The sequence below is a fragment of the Crocodylus siamensis genome, chromosome 2 (genome assembly GCF_052110815.1).
Source record: "Crocodylus siamensis isolate JL-2025a chromosome 2, ASM5211081v1, whole genome shotgun sequence".
NCBI lineage: Eukaryota > Metazoa > Chordata > Crocodylia > Crocodylidae > Crocodylus > Crocodylus siamensis.
This window is the reverse complement of record NC_143396.1, coordinates 66,850,361-66,865,793: the sequence shown is the minus strand read 5'-3', so window position 1 is coordinate 66,865,793 and position 15,433 is coordinate 66,850,361. Positions and strand designations below refer to the sequence as shown.

The 15,433-nt window shown below is 39.6% G+C and overlaps 1 protein-coding gene across 6 annotated transcripts in view; it reads right to left on the bottom strand.

Moving 5' to 3' along the window:
* SORBS2 (sorbin and SH3 domain containing 2) overlaps nucleotides 1–15,433 on the bottom strand; it is a 405,698-nt gene that overhangs the window by 110,407 nt on the left and 279,858 nt on the right. For all 6 annotated transcript variants that reach the window (XM_090036070.1, XM_090036067.1, XM_090036068.1 and 3 more), the window contains exons 6-8: nucleotides 5,334–5,426; nucleotides 2,274–2,300; nucleotides 506–630 (exon numbers count right to left, since the gene is read on the bottom strand). In XM_090036070.1, coding sequence (XP_089892196.1) covers nucleotides 506–630; nucleotides 2,274–2,300; nucleotides 5,334–5,426 — 245 coding nt within the window. The remainder of the gene's footprint in view (nucleotides 1–505; nucleotides 631–2,273; nucleotides 2,301–5,333; nucleotides 5,427–15,433) is intronic.

The following is a 15,433-nucleotide window of genomic DNA, read 5'->3' as shown; positions in this document are numbered from 1 at the left end:
AATGTAAGTGCTATTATAATGTGACTTTAATCCTTTTTTGACAGATAAATGCATTTCTAAATTAAGACAAATTGTTTCATGGTGTTCAGTATAGTTGTTATATTTAGTTGCAAAAATCAGCAGAACAGTACTTTTAGCTAACTTTTAATTAATCTAATAAAACTTTATCATCGGCTATCATATACTCCATGAAGAATGTTTTCTTTGGAATATAAAGCATAGTCAATAGCCTTTGAAGCCTGAAACCATCATAAGGCTTTTTTTTTGTATTTATTTTTATTAACTGAAAGTCTTGCTCTTGGAAAGTAGCTTGTATTAGTGAATCAGCACACAGATACACCTTCAGCAGTGTATACTATATCTATAGCTGCTGTACAGATAAGTAATACTTAATGGCAGGAAAACATCTGGCTAATGCACCATAGGGCACGACATCTGCATATTGTATATCTTTAAGCTTACTCATGTATAATACCAGTGGGTGAAACAGTGTGTGCAGTTTTACCTGAGTTGGTGATTTCTTCTCTTGTAGGTTTGGCCGGACACTTCTAAAGCCTTTTGCTGCAAGAGATGAACTGCTAGTGTCTCCATTCAATGTCTCTCTACTACCATCATTATAAGATCTCCAAGCTTTTAAGGGGGAAAAAAAGAAAAAAACCACATTTTTGATAAACAGTTCTTATGTATCTATGTTACTATTAAAAATCTTCCTACTTTTACTGTTAATATAGGCATTTAAATTAGTCATAGAAGTAAGCTTGAAACTACAGCTTCTCAAGCTCTAAGCTTGTCAGATTTGGCAAATTCAAGCGGTCAGGCTTGATCAGTATTATCATTAATTCAGTAGTTCTCATATTCACAGATGCACAGATTTTAAGGCCAGAAGGGGCTAATTTAGCCCCTGGGTATGCAGCCCTTAGGACATTCATTAATTCCTGTTAAGTTATCTTGTGCTGAGCTAGAGCATCTATTGCACTAAACTGACCACACTTGATTGAAAGGTTCTCAGTGAGGGAGAATTCACCACAATCTTTGGTAAGCTGTTTTAATATTTTGAGCCTTTGTTCCCAGTCTGAATTCATCTTCCACCCGCCAGCCAGGAGAATCTGGATCACTAGATGCTCTTAATTGCAGAATTCTTGATTTTTGCTCCTCCTTATGCTAGGCATTGTCCAAATACACAGAAAAACACAATCCCTGATCTAACGGACTTGGAGATAATAGGTGGGGAAGAGAGATCTGCATGCAGTGTACTCAGGAGGATGACAGGGTTATGTATGCTCTATGAGAGGTCTTTGGCGGTTCTTTTGAAACCAATAGTGGTAGTGAAAAAGGCTGTACTCTTCCCAAGTTGGTTTATAGCCAAAACTTTTCAGTGCTGCTGGAAGTGCTGTCACTTAGGGTCCCTCAAGATTTTCAGCTAAAGGTGTGATGGGATTTGATGTGTGATCTACACAGCTGGGCCTCCAGTTGTGCCACACATGCATGGCAGGAGGTGACTGTGGAGTCCAGCAGATCTAATCACCATCCCCGGCTCCTCTCACACCAGCAAGCAGCAAATTCCCACAGCTACATGTCCAACAGCTGACGGGCCTCTCAGCCACAGGGCATAATTACCTTGCTACATAGGCAAACTAAAAAGTTTTTACATATTTTCCAGTTCTAACTTTATAGCTGGATGTACCTTTTATGGTGTGACAGTTACTTGCACATGTAGCCATTCTAAATTTAATTGTGCAATTAATCAGTTAATTGTGTGATATATGTAACATGTAGAGGGGACCTTACAATGATCAAAAATTCTAATGCACTTCTTTATGAGTGCATAGGTGTTGATTTTAGTATTCCAACTACACTTATCTGGTTTTCCATCCTTAGTATTTTAGCTCTGTATGACTATGAGTTAAGAGTTTCTGTCCTACACTGTTGTGTTGATGCTGTAAACTATTACGCCATGCTGTATTTTGCTTTTGAGCAGGCTGTGCTTATTGGTGAGCCTCCGTCATGCAATCCACTGAAGGATGATCAGAACTGACTGGGTGTCATACTTGATATTTAACTAAATGCTGGACAAAACACTAAGAGTTCTGATACTTAAGACAGATGGTTGCTCACCCACTGGTCACAATTATGGGTTTTACCCAAGGTACTTTGCAAAAATCAATAAGGTTTGCATACTGCATTAGTGTCTATTTAGATGACTAGAAGATTGCTTTTATTCAACCACTTACTATACTATTATACTTATGCATGAGAACATATGTTTTATTTACCTGAATCTGGAGACTGAGAATCAGGCCCTAGAAAAGAAATATCAAGGTTAATACTAATGTTTATTAGCCAATTTTCCTGGCTAGGGATCTGCATACCATACACAACATTGGGCCTGATTTTTTATTCTTTGTTCAGCACACCCTGACATTGACCATGTTGGGATTTTAAAATATGCAAAGAATTTAGGACTACATTCTTATTTTTATAACATGCACTTTATAAAAAGCAATTTGACCTAAGAGCAGTACCTTACTGAATGTTTTCATTTCTGTCTGTTATTTTTCTACCATTGCTCTGCATGAATTCATTAGGATTGCACAGATAAAAATGGGACAAAATCTGGTTGGCATAATTTTATAAAGTTAATTTATTTTCTTAATAACTAGAGGCATACATCCTACACAGCTAATTACGGTGAGTCCCCCAGCTAATTAAATTAAACTGGGGTATTTGTGAGACGCTAGTGGAGACTAAAGGATAGGTGTGTCAGTGTTTTTTTAAAGTCTAAACCAAGGGAATCTAGCCAATAGACTGCACATCAATCAGCCTCTACCACTATAAATTAGACTTCTCTCAGAATGAAATTATTCAATTTTTTTCAGCAAAAAATATTTTAAGCTGCATAACAGCATTATTTTCTTTTCATACCAGTAGCTATCTGTATTTTGATATGAAAGTTTAAGTACTTTATCTTTGTATTTAATTAAAAAACCTTTCACAGACAATGTTAAAGGAGTTGATGCAACTGTAACTGTAAAAATTAATCTAAGTTAAGGAAGTTTGATGGTAACTGTGATAATCTCAGAAGAGCCAGTTTTCACAATATGGAAACTGTTTTGATAAATTTCCTTTGATGATGCACAGTTGGAAAAGGCCTATAAAACACAAGCTAACTGTTCTATATTCACATTTTCCCCTCTGTTACCTAAATTCAGCTCAGCTTATTATACCACAGGTAACCCATGTTTACTGCTCAATTAAATTACATTTTACAGATGATGATATTGTACTCTGAGAGTTACAGCACTGTTATTTAATCACTACTACCTCAGAAAGGGAATAAAATAAAGAATATTGTTTTTTTACTCCCCACCCCATAAATGCTAAAATGTTATTACCTTCTCATGTCTATATATGAGAAGAAATGGCACAGCTTATGGAAGGGTTTCATTTAAAAATAAAGAGGTCACATATGGTAGATATGAGATTTTTAAGTGGTAGAAGAATGTAGGAATCTGTAGGCTTTCTTAGACAATTAAAAAAGAAAGACAGTAACTGTCCATATTACATAATATATTAGCATAGGATACATTCATGTACACAGGGTGCTTTCATGATTTAAAGGTGGAGTAAGTTTGAAACATTTAGAAGTTGAATTATAGGGTTTTTAAAACAAATTTCAATTTTTTAAATATGTAGCAATCCACTAAAATTATCAACATAAAAATGGCACTATTGAGCATTGCTGCTTGTATGGACTAAGTACAATATACAAAACCTTTTTAAAATCTCAATTTGCCTTTTTATTCATAATAAATCATACTGACTTTGTCAGACATGTTACAGAATGCCAGACCCATAATATTACATCTATAATTTATACAGACACTAATCTCTAAAGGCCCAATGCTATCACTCTTATTCATGTTACATAACACTTGTGCAAGCAGCCCTATTGATTCCAATGGGGTTCTTATCCTCATGGATTAGATACTCTCAACTGAGGAATCTGCAAAATTTACAATGCCCCCTTGCATTTTTTAACTTTTCCAACCTATAAAATTTAAATGTAAAAAAAACAACAGAAGTTGTTGATCAGGTCGGGAAAAAACTGATTTAATACAAATGCTCTCTCTCATCTGTGCTCTTCGAATACTCCAGCAAGTGTTTTCAGGCTGACAGTTTTCATGGTACTGTTCAGCCAGGAACTAAATTATATGGCACACCTAGTACCTTTTTCTCAAGACAGGGATTTATATTTGCTGACAGACACTTAAACTGAGGTGGGCAAATGGAGCTCTTCAATCAAATCTGCTAATATGTATTTAGGATGAGCTAGTGTAACAGTAATTTCAATTTGGTGGCGTGAAACATGGAAGGTTTGAAAATATATTGAAACATCAGTATACATTCCCAGGTGTCAAGGGAAATGGTATGTACATATCCTATAAAGAATGTTACAGATGTAACCTGTGGGGCTTTTGAACGTGAAGTTTCCAGTTGAATGACCATGATAATACCAAAGAAAACTAAAGGAAGTAGAGAAACCCTCAGCCTTCCATTTTATTTTAGGCCCTCTTGTTCACTAATTCTTTGAGCTTCTTTATGTATTCCAGTTGTTTGGTACTGCTGCTATACCACTTGGATAGGTTCCTCATTTATTTATACCTAGCAGGTAAGTTACACTAAATTTGGCCATATTGGTGCCAATACACATACATTAAAGTTCCAATAACTTAAACCAACCCTGAATGTTGTTCTCTAATTAACAAACGGTTCTGTCTCCATACTCAATGTTTTCTACCATTTTATTATCTGTTCTTTTTTAATTTGTAGGAAGATTTTCTTGAAAATAAGAAGTTTGTTTCTTAAAAATTTAACTGGCTTTGACCTGTCATTTCACAACAGCAGCTATAATCTACTTATGACAATACAGTAGTCTCCAAAAATGGTTGAAATAAACAAAACCAGATCTTCATGATAATTTCCCTATGAAGAAAATAGATGGATGCAAGCAGACAAATGGGAACATGGGCAAAATACGTGACATGGGCAAGATTTTTCTTTTTAAATTAAAACACCTTTTCAAAATTTCTGACGTGGTTTGACCTTTTATTTAATGTTACTGTATACAGCCAGAAAAAAGAGGACATCTTCAGAAACAAACTAGATTAAGAGATTCAGGTATTGTGGAACCATGGCAACCATATAACTTAGAGCTGCCAGCAGAACTGAAATATTAGCTACTCTTTATCTCATCTTTGTAGAGAAACAGTACAGCAATTCAGCCATTACATAAAGCCATTGAAGGGTGGTATTATATTGGTTAGTTGTTATACCTGCAGCCAATAGGTTTGGAGAACTTTGTACCCTCTTCACAGCTGTTAATGTGACAGACATTGCAGCACGTTTGCGAGCACACCCACCGCTATCTGGAAGCACAAAATGATATAGACACAGCCCAAGACAAAAGGAGCAAGCACATGCAAGATATCACATGGTACAAGTGTGCTATGGCAAACATGAAAACACACATGCAATTAGGAATCATTGTTCATTTTTATAGAATTAGCAGAACACACTCTTCAGGAGCTCTGTATAATGAATATAGTAATTGTAACAATGAAGTGACTAGTTACTCTTTGGTACATTGCACAAATGTGTGCATTCCAGTGCCAGAAAAACTGCTTATGTGTACCTGATAACTAACAACAAATAGCTGATCAAAATAAAGGATTAAATATTGCACAACATTCATTAACAATGCGCACTGTCAAATCATTTTATTGTGTGGCTAAGAAAGCCACTATTCATAAATCTGGCTTGTACTTTGTTGCATGGCACAGTGTGTTTGTACAGTAACATTGGTCTGTAATATGAATAACAAAACCTGCAAGTTTTTATTCTGCTAGGCTAGGTACAGACATTCAAAAAGCTGGAGGCGGAATTGATCAAATTATGTGTTTTTTTGTAAGTGGTGTAGTTTAGATCTGTAACGAACAGAACACACATTCACCCTTTGATGGGAAGGGCAAATCTTTGACCAAGTTCCACCACTTTTAAACCAATTTGTGTGTCTCGAACTTCTGTTCCGTTAAAGCTATAGACATTTGGAGTTTAGCAGTATGTTGGGAGAATGACCAGAGATTAAGTGCAAGTGCTTACTCCCACGTGTGTTTATCACAAGATCAAAGTTTGGGCCAGATCTGAAATTGTTAAGATATTAGAATGCATTTAGAACACTTTCCTCCACAGATGGGAGGTTTAAGGAGACAAAACCTCTTTTCTTATACATTTATTTCCTTCCAACTTCTATCCTTTTCTCTGACCCAAGGGCTGAAGATTCTGGGCCCAGCAGCATTGTACCATTACTGGCAGCAATTAATATATTATGGAATTTGGCTTTTCATTCTGGGGCAACCACCATACCCTACCACACCAGTCACAGATTCATAAAAACAGTGCAGAAAATAGTCTGTATAAGTGTGTGTTTATAGAATCAATTTTTTTTCTGCTCTTTGTTCCAAAGTTGAGAGGAGGTGTGCACCTGTGTGCCTTTTTGAAAATCACAGGCTAGGATTTTTAGAAGAGCACTACAATAGGTATATTTATCATATTGGGCTTGGAAGTGGCATGCTGTTTATTTATGAGAGAGTAATAAAAATACTCCCAAGATGTGTAACCTGGCTCTGATATTCCAATGAAAATATCAGACTATACTGGTCACTGGATCTTGTGGCATGTGTGTTAAACAGCTGTTGACTGACAAACATCTGTGCTGCTGTCCTCAGATAGAAACCTTTCTGAAGTCGCCTCTTCTCCCATGGCATGAGGCAAAGGCCTGAGTGATTTCAGCTATCCAGTAAGCATAGTAATCCTAGCCAATGCATTTCTTGGAATTAATTATTAGTATTATTCATGTGAAGCAAGCAGAAATGGTCATCATGCCCACATGTTTACTGGAGAATGTTGACAAATATGACACTGTAGCAGTTATTTAATGTTACTCTTTCCAGTTATGTTATTATTGTCCTCCCTCCCACAAATAAAATAAAATGACAGACCTCAGAATTGCTGGTAAGAGAATTAAAGGAGTAATACAGTAAGTATTCTTTATTTCATTGCATCTTCATTACCATAGTGTATAAATATTTATGCTTCTCTCATAGGAATATATCACAAAACTGACAGCATACTGTATTAGATTAGTAAAAACCAACAGTCCAAGATACAATGCTTTTGTGCTGTCATACAATCTAATCAAACACAATACAGGCTTTATTGTCTTTCTTGACATCTGCTTTCCTTGCGTTTCAGAGCAGGAAATGAGGAAGCTGAGGTGTAGACTGCCACTAGTAAAAAGGCCTAGTGTGCACAAATACCCCCTCAAGGGACTATACTGAGGAGTACTCCAGTGAGGCATTGCATACCTGCTTTGTGTGTACTCCCCACAAAAATAGGTTTGGACCTCTTCCTTCAAGGTCTACTTTTCAGTCACTGGACCCTGCCATGAATGCTTCCCTTCTTTTATTTCTCGCCTTTTTTCTTTCCATTTAGCTAACTCTCTCCTAACTAACTCCACCCAAAGAATTACAGAGAAAAGCAACAACCATTACTCCTGCTAGACAAAACAGTGACATTAGCAATATGGCTTGTCAGGCACTCTGGGCATTTACACACATGCTCTGGGAGATGGGGATGGGGTGGGGGGAGGAGAGGGAGGTGCTTTAATTACAGTGGCTCTTGGAAGTTGCTCCAAGAGCCACTCTAAGTAAAGCACCCAGAGTATCACATGCATCAAGGTCCCTGTGCTGAAAAATGGCAGCGGGAGCGCTTTAACTAAAGCTTGTCAAATGAGCTTTAGTTAAAGCACCCCCACCACCATTTTTAGCATCGGAATGCTGATACACATGATGCTGGAGTCTGCTGGAGTGTAGTAATTACCACACTCCAGCAGACTCAATTAATGCTGTTTGCTCCGACACACTGTACAACGCATCGGAGCAGCTTCGATGCACGTGTATAGGTGCCTTCTATTCACTCTATTTGTATGTTGTATCACTTTCTCATAGATTCCTAAATGTTAGGGTTGGAAGGGACCTCAGTGGGTCATCGAGTCCAACCTCTTGCCCTGGGCAGGAAAGAGTGCTGCGGTTAGATGACCCCAGCCAGGTGCTTGTCCAGTTTTCTCTTGAAGAACCCCAGGGTAGGGGAGAGCACCATCTCCTTTGGAAGCCCATTTCAGATTCTGGCAACACTTACTGTGAAGTTCTTTCTAAATGTCCAACCTAAATCTGCTCTCCATCAACTTGTGGTCATTGTTCAGTTACTCCAGGGGGTGCCCTAGTAAATAGAGCATCTCCTATTCCCTGCTGACCTCCCCAGATGAGTTTACAGGCAGACAAAAGATCACCTGTCAGGCTTCTCTTGTGAAAGCTGGTGAGATCTAGGTCCCTCAGTCTCTCCTGGTAGGGCCTTGCCTGCAGGCCTCTGACCATATAAGTGGCCCTCCTCTGAACCCTCTCAGGATTCTCCACATCCCTCATGAAGTGTGGTGCCCAAAACTGGATGTGGTACTCTAACTGTGGCCTGACAAGTGCTGCACAGAGGGGAAGCACCACCTCCCTGGACCTGCATGTGCTAATGCATGATAAAGTGTGGTTAGCTTTGTTGATCAATTTGTCACATTGACAACACATGTTCATCTTGGAGTCAACTATGACTCCAAGATCCCTTTCCACTGCTGTGCTGCTGAGAAGGTCATCTCCCAGCCTGGTAGTGTACTGGTGGTTCTTTTTGCCCAGGTGCAGCAATTTGCACTTGTCTTTGTTGAACTGCATCCTATTTCATTCTGACCATTTTTCCAACCTGTCCAGATATACCTGGATCCATTCCCTACTCTCTGGGGTGTTAACTTTGCCCCATAATTTGGTATAATTTGCAGGGTGTTCTCCATGCCCTCATCCAAGTCACTCATAAAGACATTGAATAGCACTAGTCCAAGGACCGAGCCTTGTGGGACTTTACTGCCTACATTTTTCCAGGTCAATATTGACCAATCCACCACCATTGTCTGGGTGCAACCCTTAAGCTAATTTGCCACCCACCTGACCGTATAATCATTTATATCACAGCCTGTCAGTTTATGTATGAGAAAAGAATGAGATACCACATTGAAGGTCTTCTTAAAGTCTAGGTAGATGACATCTACCTTGACTCCTGCATCTAAACATTTTGTGACCTGGTCATAAAAAGAAACAAGGTTAGTCAGGCAGGATCTACCTACAATGAATCCATGCTGATTTCCTTTCAGCATTATTTCCCCTGCTGGGCTCCCACAAATGTGATCCTTAATAATTTTTTCTAGAGTTTTCCAAAGGACAGAGGTGAGATTAACTGGCCTATAGTTTCCCGGTTCCTCCCTTCTCCCCTGTTTGAAAATAGGGACCACATTGGCCCTTTTTCAGTCCGGCAGGACCTGACTGGAGCACCATGAGTGCTTGACCAGCCATAAGCCTTCTCTTTTGGCTTGTCTTGTTTATTCAGATGTCAAGTTTTCAAGATGGTGAAAAGGAGATAGGGGAGAACCTGTCTAGAACCGGTCTATCACTGTGTTTACAGAGTTGAGTGCAGTAGGCACTGTTACTGTTTGGTTCTTAGGTGATACTTAAATACAGGCATACTTATTAATAAACAGGAACTTCTATAGGAGAGGGCTTACAACATTAAGATCATATAATCTCCTGTACTGGCCCAAAAGTAACTTCATGACTAAGAAGTCATGAAGTTCAGAGTCAGAGACTCTGGGGGACCAAGTATTTCTTTTCTTGTCTACAGACAAACTAGATAAATTGCAGGAGGTTAGATCATGTGTTGACTTATGTTAATAAAGCTAATGCACATAAAATATTTTGCAGCCTTCCCAAATTGTGTGTTTCTCTTCCCTGGCTGCTCTTTATGAGTCTCATTTGCTGCAAGCAGCTGACTTGTTTAATCATTTTAAAATTAGATGCATTTATCAAGAAGATTATTCCTGTAAAACTCCTACCTAAAATATTTATAGGCAGGCATTAAGAATATATTTTAGTATATTAACTTTTATCCATTCATTAGCTATTTATGCAGGAAAACAATATCAGCATTTGCAGATGCTCATGAAACATGTGGTAGACATATTTATTCAGAACATTTCAGTTAGGAAGGCAGTGTGGTCTCAAACAGAAGGCCACAAGTCAGGAGATCCAGAGCTGTATTCCTAGGTGTCTGGATCGCTCAACCTCTCTGTACCTTAGTTTTATGAAACTGCCACATGAAGAAAATGATGCTTATCCACCTTTTAAAGTGCTTAATAGATTCATAGATGAAAAGCCTTTATGTATTTTAAGCATTACATTTTTCAGAGATTTCTTGCGTAATATGAGTTTAAGCTCATATTTTCATTAGAAAACTTTTTACATTGTAAGGGGCTTTGAGAAACAACGAGAAGTAAAAAAAGGAAAGAAAATCCCTAGCTCAATTTTGTGCCTCTTAAATCTCCCCTTATAAATTCTTGTTTATTTCTTAGGTTTTTAGATGATGTTTTCTTGCCTTTAACTGTTGGACTTTGGGAGTTTGCTTTTTAACATCTGGTAAAGAATGAATATCAATTGCTAAAAATTTCCTCCCATATATGGTAGTGAAAACTGAACCGCCCTAAAATATACTGTCTGTAGACAGAAATATCTTCTGCAGGGATGGCTGGGATTGACTGCCAACTCTGCAGCCACATAAGACACTACACTGGAGGAGCCCACTTTAAGTGGTAGGTCTAATTTTTCATTTTCTTTTCTTTCTTTTTTTTTTAAATGCATTTGTGCCAATCTAAGGGCTCTGCAGCATCACCAGAGCTGCTGGGACAGAATTAGAGTGTTTCTTAGCTTTGATGCTGGTGCTAATTCAGTAGGTACCTAAGGGCATTGTGGGACCCAGCACCAGGTGCTTTAATTAGCGAACTGTGCTAATTAAAAGTGCCCATGTGTCACATGTATCAGCATTGCTGTGTGTCCCCCCTGAAAAAATGGCAGTAGGGCACTTTGAACTAAAGCTCTTCAAATGTGGGTTTTTTTCAAAGCATCCTGCCACCATTTTTTCAGAGTGGAGATGCACAGCAATGCTGATACATGTGATGTGGAAGGCTGGCAGAGCGTGTCAATTTTCATGCTTCGGCAGACTTGATTAATTGAGTCTGCTCTGATGTGCTGGATTTCCAGTATGTCAGAGCAGGCTCCATGCATGTGTGTAAGAGCCCGAAGAGCCTACCCCTGTATTCATGAACTGAATCCTTCTGTGAACCAAGAGTAAATCCACAGATCCAAGATTATTACTAACTCATATTTTAGGTTTGGGCAGGTGGCTGGGAAGTGCTCTGTGCTCTTCTTGACCTGCTGCTCACAAACAGGGAAGAATTGTTTGGAAATATTGTAGTGGATGACAACTTGGGCAGCTGAAACCACAAAATGATTGAGTTCAGGATCCTGAGGAAAGGAAGGAAGGAGAGCAGCAGAGTAAGTGTGGATTTCAGAAAAGCAGATTTTGACTCACTCAGGGAATTGATGGGCAGGATCCCTTGAGAGGCCAATCTGAGGGGGAAAGGGGCCAGGAGAGCTGGTTTTATTCTAAAGAAATCTTACTGAGAAATCTTTGTAGGAATGAACCATGCCAATGTGCAGGCAGACTAGCAAGTATGGCAGAAGACCAGCTTGGCTTAGCAGAGAACTCTTCAGTGAGCTAAAACACAAAAAGGAAGCTTATAAGATGTGTAAACTTGGACAAACAACTAGGGAGGAGTATAAGACTACTGTTTAGGCACGCATGGGATGAAATCAGGAAGGCCAAAGTGCAACTGGAGTTACAGTTAATAGGGGATGTGAAGGGTAACAAGAAGGGTTTCTATGAATATGTCAGCAACAAGAGAGAGATGACAGAAAGTGTGGGTCCCTTAATGAAGTGGGAGGAATCTATTGACAGAGGATGCAGAAAAGGCTGAAGTACTCAATGCCTTTTTCACCTCAGTCTTCACAGGTAAGATCAACTCTCAGACTACTGCACCTAGCATCACAGTTTGGGGAAGGTATGAGCAGCCAACAGTGAATAAGGAACAGGTTAGGACAGTAGTTTTCAACTTTTTTTCATTTGTGGACTCCTAAAAAATTTTGAATGGAGGTGCAGACCCCTTTGGAAATTCTGAATGGTGATGCTGACCTCTTTGAGTTGTAAGTTTGCATATTCTTATATTTTTAATTGATCAAAGTCCTTTCATGGACACCCTTAGGCATAGTCTACTGATGTCCAGGGGTCTGAAGACCACAGGTTGAAAATCATTGGGTTAGGGACTATTTAGAAAAGCTGGATGTGTACAAGTCCATGGGACCAGACACAATGCACTTGAGGGTGCTGAGGAGTTGGCCAATGTGACTGCAGAGCCACTGGCCATTATCTTTGAAAACTTTGTGGCAACTGGGAGAGGCCCTGTATGATTTTATAAGCACTTGATGATTAGAAACAGTCAGCATGGATTCACAAAAGGTAACGCCTGACCAACCTGATTCCCTTCTGTGATGAGATAACTGGCTGTGTGGATGCAGGGAAAACAGTGGACATGTTATACTTTGACTTTAGCAAGGCTTTTGATACCATCTCCCACAGCATTCTTGCAAGTAAGATGAGGAAGTATGGGTTGTTTGGATGAATGGACTGTAAGATGGACAGAAAACTGGCTGGAGTGTCAGGCTTAACAGATAGTAACCAATGGCTCAATGTCTAGCTGGCAGTCAGCATCAAATGGCGTACCCCAAGAGCTGTTTTTTTTTCCAATATCTTCATTAATGATCTGGAAGACAGGATGGACTGCATCCTCAGGAAGTTTGTAGATGACACCAAACTGGGGAGTATAGTAGATACACTGGAGGGTAGGGCTAGGATTCAGAGTGACCTCGACAAATTGGAGGACTGGACCAAAAGAAATCTCATGAGGTTCAGTAAGGACAAGTGCAAAGTCCTACACTTTGGATGGAAGAATCCCATGTACTGCTACAGCCTGGGGACTGACTGGATAAGCAGCAACTCTGCAGAAAAGGACCTGGGGGTTACAGTGGACAGTAAGCTGAATAAGTGGCAGCAGTGTACCCCTGTTGACAAGAAGGCTAACGGCATACTGGATTGCATTATTACAAGTGTTGCCAGCAGATCAAGTGAAGTAATTATTCTGTTCTATTCTGCACTGGTGAGGCCACATCTGGAGTATTGTGTCCAGTTTTTGGCCCCCCACCCCAAAATTGGAGAGAGTCCAGCAGAGATCAGGGAAAATGGTTTGGGGGCTGGGGCACAGGATTTATGAAAAGAGGTTGAGGGAACTGGGTTTTTGTAGCCTGAAGAAGAGTGAGAGGGGATTTGATAGCAGCCTTTAACTACCTGAAGGGTGGTTCCAAAGAGGATGGAGCTAGACTGTTCTTAGTGGTGACAGCTGACAGAACAAGGAGCAATGGTCTCAAGTTGCAGCAAGGGAGGTTTAAGTTGGATATTAGGAAAAACTTTCACACTAGGAGGGTGATGAAGCATTGGAACAGGTTACCCAGAGAGGTGATGGAATCTCCATCCCTGGACGTTTTTAAGGCTTGGTTTCACAAAGCTGTGGCTGGAATTATCTAGTTGGGGCTGGTTATGTTTTGAGCAGGGGGTTGGACTAGATGACTTCCTAAAGTCCCTTCCAGCCCTAATTTTCTATGATTGGAAAAAGGCAAATATAGTGTCCATCTTTAAGAAAAGGAAGAAGGAGGATCCAGGGATCTACAGACTGGTTAGCTTCACCTCAGTCCATGGAAAAATCATGGAGCAGGTCCCTCAAGAAATCTATATCAAACCACTTGGAGGAGAAGAAGGTAGTTTGGAACAGTCAGCATGGATTCACGAAGGGCAAGTCTTACTGACAAACTTCACTGCCTTCTACGATGAGATTATTGGCTGTATGGATGAGGAAAGAGCAGTTAATATGATATACCTTGACTTTAACAAGGCTTTTGATATGGCTTCCCACAACATTCTTGCAAGCAAGGTAAGAAAGTATGGGTTGGATGAATGGGCTGTAAGGTGGATAGAAAACTAGCTGGATTGTCAGGTTCAGAGGTAGTAAATCAATGGCTTGATGTTTAGTTAGCAGCCAGTAACAAGTGGAGTGCTGCAGGGGGTGGCCCTGGGGCCAGTTTTGTTTAATATTTTTATCAGTGACCTACAAGATGGGATGGAGTGTATCCTTAGCAAGTTTCCAGATGACACCAAGCTGGGAGGAGTGGTAGATACAGTAGATGGTAGGGCTAGGATTCAGAGAGACCTAGACTAATTGAGGGATTGGAACAAAAGAAATCTCATGAGGTTCAATAAGAACAACTGCAAAGTCCTGCAGTTAGAACAGAAAAATTCCATGCAGACTGGAAACTGATTAGCTAAGTAGCAGCTCTGCAGAAAAGGACCTGGGGGTCACAGTGGACAGTAAGCTGGATATGAGTCAACAGTGTGCCTTTGTTGCAAAGAAAGCTAACAGCATAGTGGATTGCATTAGCAGGAGTATTGCCAGAAGATTGAGGGAAGTGATTATGCTTCTCTATTTGGCACTGGTGAGGCCACATCTGGAGTACTGTCTCCAGTTTTGGGCTCCCCACTACCGAAAGGATCTGGACAAATTGGAGAGAGTCCAACAGTGGGCAGTGAAAATGGCCATGGGGTGGTACACATGACTTCTGATTAGAGGCTGAGGGAACTGGGCTTATTAGTCTGGGAAATGAATTGAGGGGGAGGGAGGAGGGATTTAATATTTAAATAGTGCCTTTTCAGAGTCTGAGATGGAGGTGGTACAACCAAAATCCACAGCAAAAGGAATTCAGATGCATTGACTAACTTCTAAAAAAAGTCACATTCTTTTAGAGAACGTGATGTTTATATCAAAGGCCTCACTGCAACTAGGAAACATAACCTCCTTTCTTTTTGATATAATGCCATGAGGAGGTTTAATTCACATGTGATGTCATTGTAGCTTTTGTTAAAGTGCAGTTTTTGAACAAAACACTTTCCAGATGAGAAACCATAAGGTTTAAATGTGAAAACTATAGTAAAATGTGTGAGGAGCAAGAAGTAGCTGAAATATCTCTGGTATCAAAGTTAATGAAGTTAATGAAGTGCTCCTTAGGTTATAAAAATGGTTACATCCACACATGTGGATATATATTTTACTGTAATGACAAATCTGACCATAAATGCAGAGTAGAGGAAAATTGTGGATGTTAAAAAAATATTTCTTACTTATTAAAATCTTGTGTGCTCACGGATCACCATGTATAAAACAATATGGGAGAACAGCTGAGTAAATATCCAAAGAGATACTTCTGATGACCAAAGAGATACTTGAGCT